Here is a 24398-nt window from a genome sequence, read left to right on the forward strand (position 1 = left end):
GATAATAGAATCATGCAATTGTAGGCTGGTCCAACTCTCTGCAGTGTAGGAATCTCAACTAAAGCTTCCATGGCAGATGGCCAGCCAACCTCTGCTTACAAACCTCCAAGGAAGGAGAGTCCACCACCTTCTGAGGGAGTCCGTTCCACTGTTGGAAAGTTATTTCTGATGTTTCATCAGAATCTCCTTTCTTGTGTCATGAATCCTCTCTTCCTATAGATGGTCACTCCTAAGAGCAGTCTCCACTGCAAAGTGGCTGCAGAAATATCACCCCATAATTGGGAAGGGGGCACTTGTGTGTGTCTTCCTTGCAAGCACTCCCATATATTTTCCCTTTAGGATGTGTTTTTATCTTCCAATTGATTTTGTTATTCCCTAAACTGAGTGCCAATGGAAATGAACCACAAGCATACTGGTCCCGCAAACCTGTCTGCTTATTCCTTTTCCATTGTCTATTATGTGCTCAGTTCAGGCTATCGTTGTTGTGAGAACCTCTGCTGTACAATCAAATGTTTGCATCTCTTACCAAAAAAAAAAAAAAAAGGCTTAAGATACATTCAGACACAGTATGTAGTCTTGTCAAAGTGATTCAGAGGCACTGTGATAGTGGGTACATATCCGTTATCTAACAGCCGAGTGAGCAAAGGCCTTTACTGCTTCACTAAGCAGAAGCTGTTTTCTGCACAACCCGTCTGTGTCTAACTCTGAGTTGTGCTGCTGCCAGCAATGAAACCGCCATATTTTTCACATTTACAGAGATTTGACAGTGATCAATTCCACTATGAAGCTGAGATCATCCTCATGTCTTACAAACCCCTTCTGATCTTTCACCCCCTGCCCTTATTACAGATTGGAATTTTTAAAAAGTGTTTACTGACTAATAATCAGCAGTGACCTGTGAGGGGGTAGAGGTATGGCAGGCAGAAATAGGCCACCATTTTTGGACAGCAATTGAGGGGAAGGGAATGCAATACAGACACACACATAAGGGCCTGGCGTCCTTAACTGTGGTTCAGATCTATGTCTGTGCCAACATTAACAGTGGTTAATTGTTTCCCATATGTGCTTCTACCCTGCATTTGAACCAAAACTGGTTTCAAATGCTGAGTTAGAGGCATTTCATAGTTGGGATGAACTATAGTTAATAGTGCAGGCATAATATCAAACCATGGCTAATGGGAAATTGTAGAATGGAAGCAATGATAACAAAGGGGGGAGGGAACAAAGATCAAGAAAGCAGGCAGTCTTCCTGGCCCATTCCCAATCTCTTAATGTTTGGCATTACACCAGCACTAGTCCTGATCCACGTTGGTCTGATCTCTATTTTTGAGTAGGAACAGAAGGTTATGTATCCCCCAATTACAGTGGCCAATTGTTTCAAGGAGTTAAATGTCTGCTTTTTAGACTGATCCCTTATGCTAATCCACGTGCACTCCACAGATGTTTAGAAGGGATTGTTTACTCACTTAAACCGTAAGCCAAAGTCAAAATACAATAATGCTTTACATATGTAATCTCTTTTCATGCCAGCATTTTCTTATACTTTAAAGGACAGACGAAGCACAGGAATTTTGTAAATCCATGTGCATTGTCAATTGCAGACTCTGGGCATGGTGGGTAGGCTAATCAGAACAAATAATGGGTAGCTCTTCACAGTTCTGTAGAAGAAGGAATATTGTCAGATGCAGTTTGTCAAGTATAGAGTTTCAGGCAGGAGGCAAATTGCACACACCCAAACTCCTCCTTCTACATAGCTATTAAAGGTACTTATGGTATGTCCATAATCTTCAAATACAAAGTGGTGGGGGTTTTTTGTTGTTGTTGTTAAAAAAGAAATAAAATTAATCACTCAAAATTGTGAAGAAAAAATGTCAAACCTTCAGCAAATGTGCAAATAGGATGGAGGGGGAATTTAATCAGTTCACAATTATAGGCAAGCTTACTGAATTTCCCCTTGCCAAAGCAATGCATAAACTGAAAAACAGCCATTCTTTGCAATTTATGCTTCTCTGAATTTTGCAAAGCAGTTCTCTAAGCCAGGTAATGTGTGAAATTTGCATTTTACTAGGGCAAAGTGCATAAAATTGCATATATTAGTGAACACAGCATATAAACATGCATTGTTGAAGAGAAAAATACAAAGATGTGCATGTTATTGCATACAAATGCATATATTAGGAGAAATTTGCACTGGACCTGATTCTTTTTCTTTTCTTCATAAAGCCGCCTTTGCAAACTGCATCACAAACTGGTTTTGGAACTGTGTGGAATTGAAAGAGTAGCCTTTGTTACAACACAGGGCTGAATTGTTAAATGAAAAGAAGTAAACAACTCCTGTTGTGGTGGGTGGGCGGGCAGCTGTAGCAGATGCCCATTCTGCAAGCCTGCTTAGATCTTCATATTCCGGCCACTCTGCTTTCAATGTCTTTAGGAAAAGGGAAGTCCTTCTTCCAGCTGTCCCCTTCAGTCATTTCCTCAAATCATCATCATTATTTTGCTGAGTCTTGACACATAAATAATTCATAAGGGATAATCCTTGTTCTTATGGCACTTCTCTAATGAAATGTCTTCATTGGGATCCCATTACAAAGGCTTCATTCATTCAATGTGCAGCGATAACAAGGAGTGTATGGTGCGATTTGTATAATCTGGTTACATGGCTTCGTTTGCCTGCCCACAGCCTCCTGGGTTTAATATTCTTCTGAAATCAATGGTGATTGATTTTCCCCACTAACATTAATCCCTTCTTTTTCTTTCTCTCCCTCCCCGCCAACTCTTTTGTCAGAGCCACAAGCAACCTGCTGCCTTTATAGTTACCCAGCATCCTTTACCCAACACAGTAGCAGATTTTTGGAGGCTGGTGTTTGATTACAACTGCTCCTCTATTGTGATGCTGAATGAAATGGATGCTGCACAGGTAGGTAGTTTCTTTTTTTTTTGGGGGGGGGGAGTTGTGAGTTCGTACAGACCAGGCATCTTCCACCAGTCTTTTCTTGGCTAATTACTCTGAACAAAACAACAACTAAATATATGCATCCAAACTGATTTCTAGAAAACTTATTTATTTCAAAGTAGTTGCTTCTCATGTGATTTTAAGATGAGAGATAAGCCTTGGCAGTCATGGCTCCTCCCAGATTTCTTTGGACAATTATGCTGATCTTTCTTGCAGTGAGCGGAAAGATTCTCACAAGCTGAGACTGCCATATCTGGGGTTAGCTCAAGACTTCAGGCAGTATACTACTAATGTGTCACATCAGCACAAGGATTTCTGCTTGCGCAATGAAACATTCCCTTTCATCTTCTCATGCAGGCCCTGCACCATCTCCAAATCTGATCCGGAGGGTTGAGGGGGGACCCCTAGAACTGATTAAAAGGATGTGCAGGGGGAGGGAGGTAGCAGAAATCCTTGTGCTGATGGAAGATTTGCCTTAGTGCTATGTTGGATTCCACCTTTGATTTCTACCATGGCAGTCATGAGGCTGTCTCATCACAACATATCATTGGCCTACAACATGTAGCAAGGCACACACTCAATTTGGTTTGCTCTATCTTGAAGGGTCCTGGTGAAGTGATGTACCCCCCAGAGGCTAATGGATTCTGAAGGATTCCAAGGGGCTCTAGCGAATTTTCATATAGATTCAGCTGATGCTCCCTATTGAAACTTTGGCCACTCTGAGGAATGTAGGGACCACTCTGAATGCAGTCTCAATCCCAAATTCAATCTTCAGGCTTCAGAGGAGAGTCTAGCTGCTGCTTGAAGCACCATTTAGACCCATTTCTTGCACAGACAGAAAGAAAGGAAAGAGAGATGCCTTGGTCATTTCATGTTTAATGCTAAGTGCACTCCTTCTGAAAAGTTCTTAGAATCACTCCCATGCAAAAAAAGGCACTGATATGCCCCCTCACCCATGTTCATGGATGACAAATAGTCCCACAAAAATATGGAAGGAAAAAAATGTCTTTGCCTTATGTGTGAGACACTGTTGAAAGCTTTATCTGAACAAAATCACTTCTGGCTTTATCCAACAAGAGTAAGCTACAAGGCATGAATCAGTTTGCTGGATGCCTTTGCTTTACGAAGTTCTGGGTTCTGAACAGCATGGAGAGGAGAAATGTTATTAAACATCTGCTCTTGATAGGTTTTCAAATTCCCATGCATGCAACATCCTCTAAGAAATTATTGGTTTGGTCAATTCTGACATTGATGATTGCCAATTTGATGTTGGGGGTCAGGAGGCTCAATACACCCCCCCCCCACATTCTATATTCATTATGTTATATGTAGATGGCAAGTCATGTTAAAGGTTTCACTATTATAACTGGCTATATTCTCACTGGATGTAATGGGTTTTAGTGTAAAAGCTGGTATGTTGCGTTTTCCTCCGTTCTAATTTTGGTTTGTTGTGTGCTTCCCTTTTCTCTCTGAGCAGCTCTGCATGCAGTACTGGCCAGAGAAGACATCCTGTTGCTATGGACCAATCCAAGTGGAATTCATTTCTGCTGATATTGATGAGGACATCATCAATAGGATATTCCGGATCTGCAACATGGCAAGGGTAAAAAGATACAATCCCTGCTTTTAACACTGGCATTTAGTCTGGAGTTGGTCTCCTGGACAACTCCATCAGATCAGTAAGCTTTAAGTATACAGAGGTCTGGCTGCAAAGTTCTCACACACAGGAACAGATGTAGCTGCCTTATACCAAGTCAGATAACTGAGTAGCAGTGGCACTCCAAGGTGTCAGGTGGGGGGTATTCCCAGCCCTCCCTGGAGAAGTCAAGGGTTGAACCTGGGACCTGAGTTACAGTCCTTCCCCAAGTTGCTTCTTTCTCACTCAGATGGGCTTGTACCACAGGCTTTGTATGCTCTCTCTTCCACTCCACTCCCTACTCCCCACACCGAACCTCAGCTTCTACTTCTTATGGTTGAGGGCTCCCCTCTCTAGCTCCCTAGCAGTTGTGGTCTCTTGTCTTTCCACAGCTTGAGTTATCTTTAAAATACTATTCACACGATAGCTGCAGCATATCTCCTTCTGCCTCCAGTTCTGTTTCCCTGGAGACTACACCTCCTTCCAGTTGTCCTTGAATTCTGATTGCCCTTGATCTTGGAGGAGCTACACTGGCAGATTCTACAGCAAGGAAGTGGGCAGGAAGGCAGGGTGAGCAGTGCTAGTGGGAGGCAAGTACCTCCCCAAAGCAGGAGTTCATGCCCACAACCCTCCCGAATTGCTGGACTCCTGTCATTAACAAACCTGCCCCCCCCCACGAGATCTTACCATGTAAGACACAACTTATCCACCTAGAAATATACTTTGCCCCTTTTGTTCTCCCCGCCCCCCAATTAATTTCTATTGCCATCACTGGATGGATCCAGGATCTGCCATAGGGATGGTTAGGGAAAGGATCTGAGTCAAATTGAGCTTCCACATTTTCAAAGAATTTAATGTTGCTTTTTAGCACTCAGACATTTATTAGTACAGAAGGGTCATTTGAGGTAAAACTTTTTTGCCATTTCCCAATAGCAGGAACTTGCTTACTCCCCCACATATTAGTAGCATGTCCCTTGACACTCTTTTGTCTCTAGATGTGACCCATTCCTGGCAAATGTCTGATCCCTCTAACTTGTTACATATCCTTATCCTTGAGCCTGAAGATGAAAGGGAAACAGAGTGCTTACAAACTATGATTCTCTGAAAAGTCTCATGAAATCTTGTACTGCCAATGGCAAAGATTACATTGATGTTCACCATCCATCAGAGTAATTTGTCCCACGCAATTAAGTACCAACTCTCTATTGATTGCTTGTCTGTTAAAAAGGTGGTCATAGTGGGCCTCGGGGAGAAAAAAAGACATACCTTTTTTGTCAGCTACTGTATAAATCAGATACTAATTCCAAGAACTAGTTTTCTGCAAATGTTTGCTCATGACATTCAGGAGAGGAAATTATTGATCCTGTTAGCTACCAGCCATCTCTTCCATGCTCTAAACCAGCAGTTTTCAACCAGTGTGCCATGGCACCCCGGGGTGCCTTGAATGATGGTCAGGGGTGCCATGGACAACACTGGCCTCCTTCTCACCCTCCTTTTTTAAATAACATTTTATTAATTTTCCAAAAATAGCAAAAACATCATCAAAAATAATTTTAACCATAATTTTGCTTGACTTCCCTCCACTCCCCCTCTTGTTTAGGGGTACTCTCATTTTCCTACTCATATTAAAATACTGCCCCTCAATGAGGCCAAACTTAGATTCACAAAATGTTTAGGGGTATGTGTTCCCCTGCGTCCACCCCCCCCCCGAAAAAAGGACTGGGTGAGAGGCTGCCAGCTCTGAAGGCAAGGGGAGACATAACTGGGTTTCTGAGCCCCACAGGGGTGCCACAGAAAGAATGCAGTTGGTCAAGTGAGCTGTGGACTAAAAAAGGTTGAAAACCTCTGTTCTAAATTGTGGATGAGGAACCTGTGGAAATTCAGGCACTCCTGGACTCCAAATTCCCATGAGCCCCAGCCCTGTTTGCCAGGAATGATGGGAGTTTAGTGATATACACACCATACATTTAAAACACATTTATGTCACCTTAGCAGTCATGGTTTCCCTCAAAGAATCCTGCAAACTGTATTTTATCCCTCACAGAGCTATAATTCCCAGCACCCTTAGAAAACTGCAGGTCCAAGGATTCCTTGGGGGGGGGGGGACCATGACTGTTAAAGTAACAAGAATATTTTACATGTATGGTGTGGATGTGACCCTGGAAACCAATATCTGCAGAACCACAGGTTCCCTACACCTAGTATAGATCCATCTCATTCCATGTGTCTCCAGACAGTGATTACAAGAGGTCTGATTTGCCTTGTCTTGACATGTCACCCCCAGCCTCATTTCCTCAAGCAGGAGAAATAAGCAAGTAAAAATGAGCAAACCTTGCATCAGTTCATCTAGCATAACTGAATACCTTCCTGTTCTCATTGTTTACTTTGTTGATGTGTCAACATGAATAAACTTTTTTGGGGAACATTCCCTGCAAGTGAAAACAGCCTGAGGTTGCTTCCATTGGTCTCCTTTTAGAGTGGGAGGTAGGAGTGGGAAGTAGGAAGCCTCGTTCTTACAATGGGATATAGAGGAGGACTCACAGAAGACCAGAACATGGACTTCCGAGAGTACATAAAAGGTTTCATACAAGTCCTTCACACAGTCCAACCAAGATGTATTTCTTTTCTTTTAGCCCCAGGATGGGTACCGTATTGTCCAGCATTTGCAGTACATTGGTTGGCCAGCATATAGAGACATACCTCCTTCCAAGCGCTCCCTCTTGAAGGTGGTCAGGAGGCTGGAGAAGTGGCAGGAGCAGTATGATGGGCGAGATGGGAGAACTGTGGTCCATTGCCTGTAAGTAGTTCGCCTTTGTTTTCTGTGCTAAATATTGGTTATAAAGCAGAAAAGCAGGGAAGCACTGCTGATGAAATGAGCCTTCAGGTTTGATGCTTTCATGGAACACCATACCCTGCATTTGTACATGTGTATGCCATAGTGCTGCTGATCCAAATGCCTGCTGAGCAGAATTGCATAGAATTGCAGGGCCAGAAAACATCATCTAGGTCAGGGCTGGGACAAGTTGAATAGGCCTTGATCAGCGTCCTATGGAGGGCTCCTTTGTCCATTGGTAGATCCTGGGGGGCTTCTCAGGGAAGAGCAGCAAGATCTAGTCACCACTTAAATTTCACAAAGTAACCCCAAGCAAGCAGTGCTCCAGGGCATTGTTGGAAATCTAAAGAGCAGCTAGATCTGGTATGCATCCATGCTGATGAAATGCTAGACAGGAATAATTTTTTGTTTTTTGTTTTATGGCCCTGATCTGCTTAAGTATTGGGCTGCTGAGGCAAGATCCTTCAAACCCAACACTCCTGATCTTTAAAATAATATCCCAGTCTATCATAGAATAGAGCCTGCTCAAACCTTTGGAATATTTGTTTATCCCTATGGATCCCATAGTTGGTGTCTGCTACTTCCATGCGCAGCTTTGCAAATGCAATAGGGTACATTGCATGGTGGGGTGGGGCAGGGGAGAGAGAAATAAGCCACTCCTCAAAGTCCTCAGCTAATAAAAATTCCCCTACTTTTCCCATGTCTTTCCTTATGCACCTAGGAATGGGGGTGGCCGCAGTGGCACCTTCTGTGCAATCTGCAGTGTGTGTGAAATGATCCAGCAGCAGAACATCATTGATGTTTTTCACATAGTGAAAACCTTACGGAACAACAAATCCAACATGGTGGAGACACTGGTAAGTACTGTAGGCTGGGTTAGGCTGTAGGAATGCATCTCTAGTGAGATGCTTACACAACAGGCCAGTTTTAAATTAAATTCTGTGGGTGGAATTCAACATCAGGCTAAGGAGAGCAGTTCCACCAGCCAGCACAAGCATTCCTGTTTGCAAGATGAAATGCGCTACCCTCCCAGCCCTGCACACTGAGTTCTCCTGACCCTTCTGAGCAGATTTGGGGAGAACCAGAGTAGGTCTCATTATGCTAGCGGGATTCAACATGCTGGCTTCTGCTAGCACAAGAACTTAGTTGAATTTGGCCCTACACTTCAGCTCGGGTGCTTTGTGCTTTTGGGGAGATTGCCAATTAATTTGATTCACTTCCACCTCACCCTTCATTGTTGAGGCACTAGGCACCAACAAACTGGGGTGCCACCACACAGAAGGCCCTCTAGTGTTAAAGCGTAACATACCATTTCTGTCTGTGGAACACTGAGAAGGGATCTCAAAGGCCTCTTATGTTGGCCTTTGGAGGAATACAAGTGAAGGTTCAAGTAACAAAGAGACACAAGTATAAGAAATGAATAGTCCTGGGTATGCATTATCTTGGCCACATTTCATTCTGGATATTGAAAGATAAAAAAATTTCCCCTGAAAATAAACAAATGTTATCACCCCCACTGCCACCCAGCTTCACTTGGTTGTGACTGTCTCCAGTGGCTTCAATAGACATCAGACAGCTAGCATGGAGCTTTAAAAGCTTTATGTTTCCTACATGTACACACATAACTCCTCCCAATAAGTTGCAAGCCATAAATATTTGTGCTATAATTTAAAGCCCTTTTAGAGTTGCACGTCAACATGCATAGCCCATTGGAACTGGTGTGTCCCCCCCCCCCACACTAGTTTGCAAACGTTAAGGAAATAATTATGTTATTTATTGCATTGTTTTTGACGTTTAACCTCTACTGAAATTAATCATGTCACCGCACTCCCAGCCTCAGAACCTGATTTCTGGTGATACCTGATGACCTCATGAGACCTCAGAGATGCTTTCTGAGGTCTTGCGAGACCTCAGAAGTTCCATGCAGGCCTTGCGGTGTGGGTGCTGAGCACCCACAATATTTTGCAGGTGGTTCAGGCACCTAGAGCCGCCTATAGTTGGCACCCCTGAAATGGATACAGTGCTTATCACAATAAACCCAGGACTGGATGGAAATAACCACTGCTTTTTTTCTGGGTGGACACATACCCCTAAACATTTTGTGAATTTAAGTTTGGCTTCTTTGAGGGGCAGCATTTCAATATGAGTAGGAAAACGAGAGTAACCCTAAACATTTTTTTTAGAAAAAAGCAGTGGAAATAGCCGTCTCCTTACATCCCTGCTCAGAGTAGACACATTGTCCATTAATTTCAATGGGCATACTCTGAACAGGACTCATATTGGAGACAATCCTAAACTCACGTGCTCAAGTAGAACAGGAGGATGAGGCTCGTAATCACTCTTTTTTTCTCATCAGGCTCTCTTTTTCTTCTCTTTTAGGAACAATATAAATTTGTATATGAGGTTGCACTGGAATACTTGAGTTCATTTTAGCCCATGAAAGGTGGAGAGCTTGCTGAATTCCAAAAGCCCTGATGTCTGAAGGGCACTGGTTCCCCTCGTACTTAAAGGGAGCAATGGAGTGAGGAAAGCAAAACTCTTCACCCTGGAGCAAGAGACCAGGTCAGATCTCAGTGCCATTGGAAGAAGGAGGGATCTGCTACCATCTGCTTTCTCCAGGAACATCTCTCACTTTTTAAACAACCTACTGTACAAATTGGCAAGCCACGAGACAGGCTGGAAGACTCTGATTTCTAATCCTTTCTGACTGCTTCACTCTGCCATTTTGGATGTGTATTTTTGTTTCTCCTTGATACGAATGGGGAAGGGGGATTACTGGAATAATCAGTCGCCTTTCAACTCCTCTTTCTCTTCGCCTCCCCCACAAATCCTCACTTTATGTTTTTAGTTTTCTATATCAGCCGTTTGGCAAAAGAGGAAAGCTTCTGTAGACCCACGTTAAGGCTTTCAGCACAGTGAGTCTTTGTGATCAGTTTTTCAAATGAAAAGGCCACTGCAATGAAGCTGTAATTTTCTGTCTGCTCCCATTGTCTTAGAAGCAGGCCATGGAACCAAGAGGCTGTTGGTGAATTTGCTGCCTTGGTTGCTACACAGTGCTACTCAATTTCCAATGTTGTGCATGGGTTGGTTCATAGCGGCTGCAGCATTGGTGAAGCAGTTCTGTTAAATTGCACCTCCTAGCCATCTAAATCAAAGACACCCTAAAATTATCTTCATGCTTCAAACAATTATTGGTCTTTGGTTTGTAATGAAGTTAATTGAGTTTTACCTTATGTACTTCTTTGTGTACAGTGTCTCTTTAAAAGCAGGAAGTCATGGAGGGGCGGGCTTGTTATATATCTGCTGGTTGTTTTGCAGTACACGCAGCTTGGAGGTTGTCTGCACCTTCTATATAGTCATTTTCTGAGGGCAAGTTCTGTAAGAGAATAGGTGATAATGGTCAGTCTGGCAGGCTCATCAGAGATGCAACTGCCTCTCTGGCAAGGGGCATTAGTCTCCTATAACTGAACCTGTAAGAATGGGTGACAGCAGTTTCACACCATCTAATGAACTGAGTTATTAGGGGTAATATAACACGTGAACTCATTATGAGTTTGCAGCATACTCAGGTTAACAGGTTAACCTTGCCAATCAAAATTCTCAAAACAAGGAATGTGATGTAGACCTATCTGACTGTGAGAGTCGAGAGATGATGTGGAGTATTCATAACTCAGAACAAAGGAGATTGGTAAAGTATAGAATTGTTGCAATTGTCGTACGTGAGATCTGACAGCTCTCCAAACAATCCGATTCCAGATTGGTACATGGTAAATTGCTGGTTATGCCTCAAAACAGAACACTTGGCTTTTCTAAATTTGTAAAAGGCAAGCGGAGTATGCTATACCCATCTCCAAATATAGGAACTGGGTTTTTTTTTCCCTTTCAAAAGGACAGAATTCAGGTAGAAGTTGGCAAGCACACAGAGAGGGTTGATGTTAGTATATTAAGGAAGACGGGGAAGTTTTATTCTGCAGATTTTTCTGTGAAGCAATTCTTGGAAACATACACTGGACAATTCTGCCTTGCTGTCTCAGGTCAACAATTATATTCTGAAGCTGTAGAACCGTGTGTAAATTGGATAATATGAAATGGCTGGTTGCTGTTTCATTGTGGGCAGCCAACCCTATTGAAATGATGCAGCTGTTATAGCTGTTCATGTACTTTTATATGTTTAGCCATCAGGCTTCTTTAAAGAGGTGCAGAAAGAAAGAAAAAATATTGTCTCCATCGGTTTCAACCCAGTCCATCATGTTTGCTAGTGTGGGGTTATGCAGCAGCAGCTCTATCCTCCCAGATGACAGGAGCCATTGTGCAAGATGTGATGGCCAAACCTGACACATGACAAGTATAATTACCTGGAAAGTAGTCTTAGCTGTAGCATCTCCCAAGAGCTCTTCGCCCATCTTGGCTCATCACATGCCAGCTTTATGGTCTCACAGATGCTCCTTTACATTTTTATCTTTCCAAATGCTTGCCACATATATTCTACCAAGAAGTAAGTCTGAATGATTCCAGTGGGTCTTACACTCCAGGTAACTGTATTTAGGCATACATGCAAAAGAGGATATGCACTGCCATATTCACAGTGCATTTTCCCATCGTCATCACACACGTAACTGGCGTCGTTGTACGCCACTTATCCTATTTGAAAGCACAGAAGTCTCTAAAATACTATAATGTAGGCCTGAACCATTATCACTCATTGCATCCATATAATTTGCAAATGTTCAGCAATTTTCACAGGCGATTAATGCTCCCACCATCCACTCTGGTAGACTCACTCGATTCTGGTAGACTCACGTCACCCCAGTCTCTGAGCAATGTGAGATTCCAGGGGTTCCAAGCAGTTACCCAGGGTTCATGTTTCCTTCCTTTCAAACCAACCACAAGCTGGAAGAGGGCTCCACCCATTTGCCATCGTGCATAGAGCCCCTTTCCTTTGCTTCCCTTAACATCACCTCAACAGAAAGCTAGCCTGGCTTATATTTTACATTTGCTGGATCCAGGGGTTAGGAGGGTCTCCGCATTCAGCCTACTTTCTCCCTCCCCAAATTCATAACAATAATATCGTCAAATTACTTCCTGTACAGGCTACTTATCTGCAACAGGAAGGTCACAAACCTACCTAGAGTCCAATATACTTTTTAAAATCCGTTTCAAAATAGAGCAAGAACACTGTCTTAGTCAAGTAGAATTAGGAAGCTATTCCACAGTGCCCCCACAAACTGCACTAATTGGGACTAATAAGCCCCAGAACCCCAACCCCAATTAATTCCTATTTCAGTGTCCTCATGAAAACTTCAAACAGCTGGGCAGAAAGTTGGGTTGTTAGGTTTTCTTTTACCTTTGTTGAAGATTTCATCAGAAAAGCTGACAATTGAAACAAAGATGAACAACAAAACAATTAAATACACAATAATATTCAACAGTTCAGTCGTGAGTAGATCAGTCATCACATAAATCTGAGTCACAAAATGCTCCACTCAACAGAGAGTGCAGGTGGTAAAAGCTGAGAGAAGAACAGAGAATGGGTTTTACAGTGGGGTGGGGTGGGAAAGCATGTTGTGTACTGTGGTAAAAATGCTGATCGCTTGACTCAGGTGACGCAATTTAAAATCCAACCAATTTCTCACACAGGCCAGAGCTGGCATCCTGGCCTGATCCCTGCAGGGAATCAAACCAGACATGATGGCCAAGATGTGTGGACATATCTCCTGCCATGTAGTTTTCTCAATGAAAATCATTGCCCCCCAAAGCTGCTATTTGCCCAGATTAGAACAGCATATAGGAAACCGAACTAAGGCAGGAAGATCAAATCCTTCTCCTTACATGTCAAGTCCGGAGGCTCATGACCTCTCTTTTTCAGCACTGTGAAAGTTGCACCTTTCTTGAAACATTTTGTTTGGCCCTGATTATCTGTGTAAGAAACACTTGAATTGCTGGCATGGGTATTACTAATTTCTTTGACTTATTCATTTCAACTGCAGGTTGGCGATGGGGGGGGGGAGTTTTTCTGCTAATCAGAAATAATTCCATACAAACCCCTGCTGATGTGATTCTATCCTCTGGTCATTTCATTAATAACTAGGCACTCAGGCTTTAGACACATTGATTTTTGGCCTTTGAAATATAGTGTTAATCTCCTTTTTTTAAAAAAAAAGAAGAAGAAGATATAATAAATAAATAAATAACAGTCGCAATACTGCAAGACATTTTAATTTAGAAGGCACCTTTAATTAGTAATCCCTTTTGCTCTCAAGATATATATTTTTACAAGTTCACTGGGAGGGTAAAATCATTAAATCCCAGTGAAACAATCTTTGTTTTAAATGTGGAAGTAAATAACACTATTGCAGCTAAGGAAGTTGCAGCATTGAAAGCCAATGTAGCTGATTCAGGGGTGATGGTGGAACCATTGTGAATTGCATACCAGGCCTTCCATTGTCAACGCAGTGGGGTCATGTTGCAATTCCTCTGCATCCAGGGAGGGGAGAACACCTGTTTGGGGCATATAATAATCTGGAAGAAACAGATGGCTCTGGTGTTGTTGGAAACATGTGAACCTGTTCTTTGGTCAAAATCTGGAGCTGATGAATGGCCCATTTTATGATCAGATACTGGAATCGAGACTCACAAAAGGTGAACTATAGCATACATATGTTCAATGTTATTTAGAGAGAGAAAGAAGGGATGTGGAAGAAAGGCAGCCACAAGGATGAGCTGAAGATATGTCTAAATGGGAGCATCCCATGCTCTCAGTTTGGCATGGAGCCAGAAGTAGAGACAACAGTACCTGAAAACAGGTACTATGGTATGTTTGACGCCGCATGCCATTTTCTAGTGCTAATCCCTTTACTGATGTTGATCCTCTGATTCCACCCAGTCTGCTATGCACTCACCAGTGCGTGTAGATGCAGTAGGAAGATCCACATTGGCTCATGGCATGAAGTTGGTGGGAATGGTGCACTGAATCAGCACACCAGCCCCAAAAAATTATCAGGATGGGAATGCAAACAGCGAAAGAGTGAAAGAGAGGGGAGGGGGAGGTAGAGAGGAACAGAGAGAAGAGAGAAGAGAAGTATCACAAGTGAGAGTACAGCCTTTCTGGGAATTCAGTTGGTAAAAGGAAAAGTACAGATTTGAACTCCTTTGTTTCTGATGCTGTATGTGAGAGTACAAAGAGAAGCTTGTGGAAGTCAAGAATGTCATTATTAGCTAATGTACTTGGTCACAGACCTTGTTACATTGCACCAGGAAATGTTTTGTGAACTCAGAGCACTGGCGCATCTGCTTGGTAAAAACATGATGCTGAATGAGAGAGCTCATCCTAGAATCAGACCTTCTTTTTTATAGCTCAATGTGATATATGCACACATATTTCAAATATAAGAAAACGCACTTTAAAAAAAATCACATATATAAATCAGAATACCTAAAACCAAATTAAATCAGTGCAGTCAACAGCTGAGTGGCCGGGGCAGGGGGGAAGACAGAGATGCACTAAGCAAGATTCACTCAGCAAGGTTGGAGACAAGACAATAGACCTGAAGAGCATTTTGGAAGTGGTATGAAAGAGGGAACACTGCCATGGTAGACTCCTTTCAGGTCACTGCTGATTAAACTGATTGTAGGTCTTGTTTTCTTAGATTTGTTCCCTGTTCACATTAAGAACAAATAATGCAAAGCAAACCTCTCCATGATGTCAAATAAATGCTTTTTTTTTCTTCAGCTGCAGCATTCACATGGCAAAACTGTGTAGGAGGTCTTATTATGATTATTTTCTAATGACATAATAGCAGAAGTCCTTGAGATGAAGTCCCAGCTTCCAAAGGGGCTCCATGTGGGCAGTTAATTAGAACAGATATGTATAGTGTTTACTGGTGTGTGTGTGTGTGTGTGTGTGTGTGTGTGTGTGTGTGTGAAGGAGGGCAGAAATGTGACCTAATTTTCTTAACTGAGCTAGGAAAAAATGTGTGCGGCATTAGACTGTACACAGATGATCGTTATATTGACCATTGACTGTGCATTAAAGAGCCAAAAGGCTGTGCTTGATATGTTCCTTGAAATTTGAGCATCAGTAATACAATAGTGTTGAGTGAAGACTCATTGGTATAATTGCTGTTATTTTTATTTACTTATTTTTATTTTGTTTTTCTGCAAACCTTAGCGCAAGCTTTGTTTTTAGCAATTACAATGTGCAAGCTTGTTGTCCCTATCAGAAGGCTATCTCCAACTAATATCCAAATGTACTTTCCCCCAAGTCCTACTGGACTAGCAATCCATCCTATCATCATTCATTGCCCCATATTATTACATTTTAAAAGAATGCAACTCCCTTGGCACATCTCGTGTGGAATGCTTTACATTATCTGATTCATCAGCCTTACGAGATTGCTCACTTTTATTTTGCTGTCACAGGACAATGAGCTAGAGAACAGGGGCTTCACCATGACCACCTAACAGACATTAATGAAGCTCCAGTAAGGATAGCTGTGGGAAGCCTGGTAAAGTTGGGATGGCAGTGAATTTTGTTGCATTTTAAATACTGGCAGGTTATACTTGGTTTCCACCATTGTGTGGAAGCAGAAGCACTGGTTGTTGAAAAATATGGCTGCCTGAATCCAGCAATAGTGTTACTAAAGTTTATCCTACTGCAGCAATAGTCCAGGAATGTGTATACAGTGGTACCTTGGTTCTCAAACTTAATCTGTTCCTGAAGTCCGTTCCAAAACCAAGATGCACCTTCCCATAGAAAGTAATGCAAAATGGATTAATCTGTTCCAGACTTTTAAAAACAACCCCTAAAACAGCAATTTAGCATGGATTTTACTATCCAATGAGACCATTGATCCACAAAACGAAAGCAACAAACAATGTATTGCAGTCATACAATCAATCAGTAGCTGAACTGGGTTCCACACAGTCACAAAAACAAAACAAAAAGAGGCGCAAAAACAAAAATGCAAAATAAATAGCAAAAACAGACAGACCACAGAGTAACACTCAAATTGGAAGCGTGGCGCTCAAATCGGAGCATGTTCAGCTTCTGAACAAAGCTTGCAAACCAGAACACTTACTTCCGGGTTTGCAGTGTTTGTGTTCCAAGTTGTTTGAGTACCAAGGCATTTGAGAACCAAGATACCACTGTATATGTGTTAGGGAAGGAGGGATTGGGAGAAGTCAGAGAGAGGGAGAAGGAAGGTGAGTTGGAGTTATTGGAGGTTGTAGTTTTGCACAATCTGGTTTGTATGCCATGTCGTAGAACACAAATAGTCTTTTCATGCTTGGTCCATGGTAACTACACAGAAACCTTCTACACATGGATTCCAAAGTTAAGAGATTTACCATGAGCTGCATCTGGGACATTCCAGAGAGAAAACTATTCTGTGGTATATAGCACAATCCTACACTTTTCTACACATCCTGCTGAATTAAAGGAGTTGTACTTCCAGGTAATGGCAGCCTCACCTGCTGCTCCCTGCATCCCTCACCAACCTATGCTTTAGTTCATGCTCGCCAGCCATTCAAGGCTATAAAGCTCATTCAGCAGTGCCTTTGAGAAGAGTATTGATTCTGTATTGTTAAAGATTATTTTAGGCTTGAGGAGTGCTTGACATTCTCCAGCCTCCACCACCCTTGAAATAAATGAGACAAGCTGAAATGAAATTAATATTGAGCACAGGATGATGGGAGTGGGGGGGGGAATCTATTCAAATCATGCCAGTATGCTGTATGTGCTTCTTATGTGGATGCTGACAAGTTGGCCTTGAACAGATCAAAAAGTGCATTTAGGTTTCAGCATTGTTCCTCCGCCTTGTTGGCAGAGATATTTAACCAGGAAGAAATTTCCCAATATGCCTCACAACTTTCAAAGTCAAAACGATGCTGCCTTGGAACTAATTAAGCAACACCGCTGTATTCTTCTCGCTCACCTTTGTTATGTCAGGAATAGAACTGCAAATGTTAGCGTCTATTTTTCTATCACAGTCTGGCTGGGGAGCCAGGGTGGTGGAGGAAAAACACCTCACTGAGGAGATGAAGAATTTCACACACACAAACACACACACACACACACACACACACACACACACACACAGAAGCGTTTGTTCGAGGTTTTGTGCACAGTCAATGTGAACATCTCCTCACCTTACGATTGGCTTACTTTCTTGAGGAGCTCTTCACAGACCTAACAGCTAGAGACTATTTTTAAAAGTAGCTCATCTGTTTTTTAAGAGAAGGCGGCAGCAGCTGCGGCGGCAAGCGCCTGGCTGAACCCAAACACGATAACAGTAAATCTCTGAAATCTCTCTGCGCCACTAGAAACCAGATTGCCCTATACGAAAAAGAGATCATTTTTCTTGTACTTTTTCAACAAAGGTGTCTCTGCCATAAATTCTTGCCCATGTCTCGGACACCAAAACAACTCAAGCTTGGTAATGAGAAAAAATGTATGACAAAAAAAGGTGGTGTTTATAGGTTTTGGGGCAGAGCGAATGTTTGAGAAATGAGGCCTGAACACACTTCTCCTTTTCAAACCCAAAGAACAGTTTTTGCCACTAATTTGGACCTCATGCTGGTTTCATTCATTGCAGTTATTCATCCCAATGGCGTTAGCTTTAACTGATCATGTGGTGCTGCACTAAGAAGGTGCATGTAAAACATTGATAACAGCTTGAGGTTGTGGGTGAAACTATGGAGGTTTGGTGTCTAAGAATCCCACTGCCTGCTTTGTGTGTGTAGCTTTCCAGAAGCAATGTTAGGTTGCAGCTGCAAAAGGAAGAGTTAACATGTCTCATCATTTGCTGTTTGCCAGCAAGCTTTTGGTAAAAAGTCCAAGCAGTTATGGCTGAAATTAATTGTTCATACTTGTGACATTCTTGCCCTGTTATCATCTCTCTCTCCCATTCCCTTCTTTTAAAATCATTTAAGACCCAATTCACAGAACCCTTTGTGTCTGAGAAATGTCACACAAAGGTTACTTTTACAATTGGCATCAAAAAGCAGTCCTGTAAGTTTTGTTTAGAATGCAACTTACCCTATCCTGAAAAACATACAAACACACATACCCCTACTGTGACTGGGGGTGTGTGTCCCATTTTGGTGGCTTTTCCCCAGATTAAAAATAGCTTTGAGAATCAGGTCCTATTCACACATTTTTTTAAAAAAAAATTGCAATTGCAAATTCACTTCATCTGGCCTACACAGATCATTTAGGAAGGGCTGGGTTAAGCACTGATCTACCCCTTTCTTTTTCCTCTTTTCTGTTCCCACCCCCCACCCCCGCCCACTCCCTGTTGAAACCAAGAGGTACTGGCATCCAACAAAGGTATTGTGCCAACAGCATTCTTGTTATGTTCTCCCTGCAAGGCTAAGGGGGTTATAACTGTGCCATCAATATCCCAAGCTAGCTAGAAGTTCGCCGTATTAGCTCCTTTGATCCAACTCTTTGCTAGCTGGGAGGGGTTGTTGCATGAGAGCTAAATTTATTTTCATTTGCAGTATCCCCTGGATGCTTAAGGTTACCAATTAAGCTCACTTGTACAGTTTGGATGTTTGATAGATAAAGCACGTATTTAAAAAGGGGGGGAAGAAAAAATATATAAATACAAAAAAATCAGCACTGTGCGTTCAGAGTTCTTTTCTTTCTAGTTTACAAGAAGGGAAGGTAAAAAAAAAATGTCAAGTCAATGAATATCAGATATATTTTTTGACTGTACATTACAGTGGTGTAATCTTTTTTTACAACTGCAAGTCCATCTTATTTATTCTTGTAAATGTTTCCCAGACAATGTTTGTAAAATGGGCTGTGTTGCAAAATCCATACAATAAACCTGTGATCCAAGATTAATGTTTTACTAAGAGATTCTTGCACTGGTGCTTTTTTCTTTTGCATGGAATTCAGTGAACGTGAACAGAAAGGGGACTTCAAAATCTGGTTGCCAAGAACAAGGCACACAATGGTCCTTCTGTAAAGCTCAATAAGAAGATAAGCCTTGGAACTAACACTGTGTTTACAATACAGAAGCGTCAATGCCATGCAAATCTGTCTGGGAAGTATGGGAACCTATTCTCTAGGTTGGTGTGCAGCAGATGCATTCCTAGGCTGCCTTGCGCCCTTGGCAAGGAACTGTATCCATGCACACACACACACACACACACACACCCTGCCAAAAAATCACTTTACCGCAACATCCCCATTATTTGTCTAAAAATACTGCTAAAATGAAATGAATCCCCATCAATTTAATTGTGAATGCTTTAATTCCATGGATTAAATGTTCCATGTGGATGTGAAGGTCTGATGAGGGCTGGTGTGTCCTAGCATTGGGTCACCCAACAGTGCTCAGGCAATGAGTCCACTGCCTGAATGCGGGCTAAGGAAGGCGACCCAGAGGCATAGTCTCTCATCTGCTTGGTTTGTGGAACCAGGGGGCTGAAGACACAGGAAGAAAAGCAGCCAAAAGTGGCTGTTGGGAGGGGCTGCCCTGAGCTTCACAGCCAGTCTGCCCCTCTCCCCACAAAATAAGGGGTACATGATGGCCAACAGTCAACCTTGTAATGCTTACGTGGGCACAATCCATTCAATGGGACCAAGGCTGCAACCCTAGCCATACTTAACTCAGAGTAAGCCTTGTTAAATTCCTTTACTTCCAAGTATGCATGGCTAGAACTGAGCTGTCACTTCCTAGCTACCAATCGCTATCCATACTTACTGGGAAAAGCATCTCCCTCCAAGTTCAATGGGGCAACAACACTGACTTAGGACTGATAATCCTCACTGAACGGAGGCATGTGCAGCCCTCCTTCATAACTAGGCTAGAGTAATGAGCTTCCCGTTGAATAAAGCAGCTTGAGAACTGTTGTGCTGAACCCCAGGAAGCTACAGACCAGAGAGGCGCATTAACGGTCTGCAAAAGCTTAGAGGTCTCAGAGTCCTGAAGTCTGGCAATTCTCCAGGTTTTTTCTTATATGTGCAAAGCATTCAGCTAACTTCACAATTCTGCAACGATTCAGTCCTTCCTGCCAATGACCAACAACCCACTTCCAAAGATGCACAGCCCACAATGTAAGATGAGCCCCTTTATACACAAAGTTATATGCCTAATCTGTCCAGTAACACCAATAAGGAAGTCAGCAGATTCAGCCAAGTGCATCTCAAGAATGAGAATGAGTCAGCTCTTTGCTCCTTAATGCAATTAACCCATTACCTGCACTCCTTAACAGTCTTATCCTGCATGAATTAGACATTTAAAGTCATCCAAGTTGGTAGCCATCACCGCCTCTTGTGGGAGCATAGGTTCATTATGTGCCAGTGAAACAGCAGCTTGGAAAGTGAAAAAGCTGGGTTGGAAGGCACTTTGACCATTGGGCATGTTCCTTTAGACCACGAGAAGGAATCTGCCAGATCAGACCAAAAGCCCACCAATCTAGAATTCTGTTCCTACAGCAGTCAGACAGATGTTTATGGGGGAGGGAGCTCACTAGCAAGACATGAGTGCAGTGGACTTCTCTGGCAGTTTTTCCCTAGCATCTGGCGCATAAATCGTGTCCTCCCTAAAAGAGGGCATGTGTTGTGGTGAGATCTGGAGACTGACCTCTTGGTTGTGGGTGGGTCCATTGGATAGCCACAACACCCGATTGGTAGGTCCCTCAATGCTGGGTTTCAAGCTGGCCAATGGGGTTGCAGTCTAAATGGATCGAGGGACCTATATAAACCCATGCACGTGACCCAGAGCTTCCTCTTTTGGCTTGTGCATCGGAACATCCGCCCACCTCTCCCTATATTTAGGGCCTTTTGTGATTGACCTTGCTATGCCGTTGTGTGTCGTCTGTTGTTGGGACAGGGGCATGGGAGGAATTTTCCCACTTGGCTGATTGGCTGTTGCCATTTGGGTTTCGCCTGCCACGTAGCAATTTGTCATAACTTGTAAGGTTACGGATAGGCACTGGTTCATGTGATAGGGATGGGAGAATGGTCTCGCCATCCCTACGTGAAGGGTATTCCGTTAAAGGAATCCATGGACTCAACTTGGTTTGGCTAACCCCTGAAAAGGGGTTGTACCCGTGCCTGAGTCCACGGGAGCATTTGGGGAATGAATAGAGTCTGCTCCCAGGCTTTTCACCTTCCTCAGGTGTTCACTCTTGGCTGACCTATGATAGAGCTCTGGGTCAGTGCTACCTGCAAGGGTGTAGGGAGCTAGTCAAACCAGAGCCTATGCAACCACTCACTGTTTTGTAATCATTAAAGTTGTGGCCTAAATTCTGCCAAAAACCAAAACTAAAATTTGAGTCAAATGTGTCTTTATTTAGGAGGAAGGTCTCTGAGTCTGAACATGCAACTGCATATGTTCCTGAAAGTAGTTTATAGCCATCGTGACTGATAGCCATTATTCTTCATTTAATCTCATTTTAAGGCCAAATTGGTGACCATCACAACATTGTGTGGTAGCCAATTCCATCATTCAACCATGGGCTGTGTGTACTTGCTTAGAAACTGCATGGACCCTTGAATATTATCAGTTTGGGGGGAATGAGTGTCACACACACACACACACACACACACACACCTATTTCCTATATCCAAAAACAAAAATTTATGAATAGTCTGGGTTCAATCCTACTCAAAGCAGGTTTCTTGCTTTACAAACACCGCAAACGTTTAGCAAGTTGTTGGGTTCCCCCCACAAATATATCAAAAACTCCATTAACTGTGCTGTCACTTTGTCATGAAAAATATTTATACCCTAATGGCCTAATCCTGTGACCTGCTGCACCAGCAACATGGTGCTTAAGAGGCAATGACCAGACTGCTGTGCCAATGTACTGTCACAAAGCATGAATTATGACGGGTTTTACAGGCAGATGTGCTGATTCAAACATTTAGGGTCAGCAGGCCACTCAGGATGAAAAGACTGCTGGAAGGGATTAGAAGGAGTAGTTAAGCATAGAAGGAACATATTCGCTCTGTCATAGAAGACTAATCTCCAGGAAATAAATTCTTAGGTGGGAGTGAATCAACTACTGAAAATATGTGGCTTTTTGACATCTCCCAAAAGGGGGGGGGGGGAGGGTGAGAGATCTCTGAAGGGGGATTAGGGCCATAACTTAGTGATAGAAGATCTGCTTTGCATGCATAAGGTCCCTGGTGCAATCTCAGTACCTCCAGATAGTTTACAATATCTGAAACCATCGAGAGCCAATGTCAATCAATGTTGACAAGGAGGAGCTAGATAGACAAAGGGCCTGACTTTGGTATGAGGCAGCATCCTATGCTCCTGTGTAAATAGCATCTACTGCTGAATGGTGCTTTTTAGCTTGGGGAAGGACCATAGCTCAGTGGCAGAGCATCTGTTTTGCATGCAAAAGGGCCTGGACTCAATCCCCAGCATCTCCACTGCCAAGCAGCATATACAGTTCTGATCTAGATGGACCAAGGTTCACACAGATGGCAAATGAATGCCACTTTAGAGTAAGCCCCACACAACTCAATGAGTTTTACTTCTGAGTAGGTATATATAGGATTGTGATGCCAGGCTTCCATTTATAAAATGGAGGAGTCTGATCCAGTCCTGGAAAGATGCTGGAACGTCTTAAATAATGTGTTTGAGTAGTAAAACCAATATACGAATGGGAATATATATCATATGTTCACTTACTTCCATGGGACAGGGAAGGAAAGAGGTATAGCTAAGCCAAAATGCAATTCAGTGATACCCAGTGTACAGTTCCACTTTCTTTCACTTGAATTGCTATTGCACCACTCACAATGCCACAAAATAGGAGTTTTGCACATGCATTTCTTTATCACACATGTTCTGTATCTCTCCTTTCTTCCAAAGAGGCCAGGGCACCATACATGGGATAATCCGTTCTGCACTTCACAGCAGCCATGTAAACTGATTTTGACTAAGAGTTATCATTTGCTCTAGGTCACTCAAAGAGCATCATGGCCCAGCAGAATTTGAATCCTAGTCCCTGCAGTTCAAGCTCAACAATATATCCTGTTTCACATGGGTTCTGCACCATACTGGCCACAGTTATCCAGATCCAGCAGATCTGAATTATAATATTCTGTTACCAGGAATAAAGCACACAAACACTCAATCCCTGAGAACTGTAGTTTACCCCTCACAGAACTACAATCCCTCCCCTTAGTAAACTAAAGTTCACAGGATTTTTTGAGGGGTGTGTGTGCTTTAAATATTATTTAAATATATAGTGTGTAAGCAGCCCAGAGAAAGGTCTGCTAAAGCAGCCTGTGACATATTTGCTAAATCATTAGTTCTTTTTATTGTTATTTGCTAACACTGATTTATTTAGTAATTTCAAGAAATTCACTGATAATTTAATTAGTATTATTCCTCAATTCTCCAGAGATGAGTGATATAAATAAATGTGAACTAATTTCCTTCAAGTCATGGGGAGATCATGTTTAGGGGATCACTACAACAACTTTATTATTGCATTAGCCGTGTGGCCATAGCATAATATACATAGAAATAACAACATAAAATAGGGGGGGAGGTAAAGGTAGATATCGTCCAAGGCGAATACAAGGATAACAAAAGTGACAAGGGATTTAAAACATCGAGTGGCAGAGAATGCAAAAACAGGTTCGATTGTGCGGCATATCGACTACAGCTGTGGTGTTAAAGAAGAAGTTAGTGCCGCTTTCCTCTTCATCACACTAAGCAGGAAGTTAGCTGTCATCTCGGTAATCCAACAGTCAGAATCCTGCAGAAGAAGGGACACTATCCAGGGCTGGATTGGGAGATGAAGCTTGTTCACGAGAGGAATTAGAAACAGAGATCTTTCGTCTGCCCAGTTGGTACAGAAGAGCATTACATGTTCCATAGTCTCCAGAGCCATGTCGTTGCAGGTGCATGTTCTATTTGCGATGGGAGCTCTGGAATAGCGACCCGACAAAACTGCTGTAGGAAAACAGTTGAGACGGGCACAGGTAAAGGCCCTTCGCT

General features: G+C 42.6%; 1 protein-coding gene across 17 annotated transcripts in view; it reads left to right on the forward strand.

The window, feature by feature from the left end:
- Positions 1-19277, forward strand: part of PTPRT (protein tyrosine phosphatase receptor type T) — a 619839-nt gene extending 600562 nt beyond the window's left edge. For all 17 annotated transcript variants that reach the window (XM_079978848.1, XM_079978862.1, XM_079978850.1 and 14 more), the window contains 5 exons: positions 2786-2917; positions 4431-4556; positions 7223-7386; positions 8144-8279; positions 9802-19277. In XM_079978848.1, coding sequence (XP_079834974.1) covers positions 2786-2917; positions 4431-4556; positions 7223-7386; positions 8144-8279; positions 9802-9855 — 612 coding nt within the window. In that variant the 3' untranslated portion in view covers positions 9856-19277. The remainder of the gene's footprint in view (positions 1-2785; positions 2918-4430; positions 4557-7222; positions 7387-8143; positions 8280-9801) is intronic.
- Positions 19278-24398: the final 5121 nt, after the last annotated feature.

This window comes from Podarcis cretensis (assembly GCF_951804945.1).
Source record: "Podarcis cretensis genome assembly, chromosome: 6".
Lineage (NCBI taxonomy): Eukaryota > Metazoa > Chordata > Lepidosauria > Squamata > Lacertidae > Podarcis > Podarcis cretensis.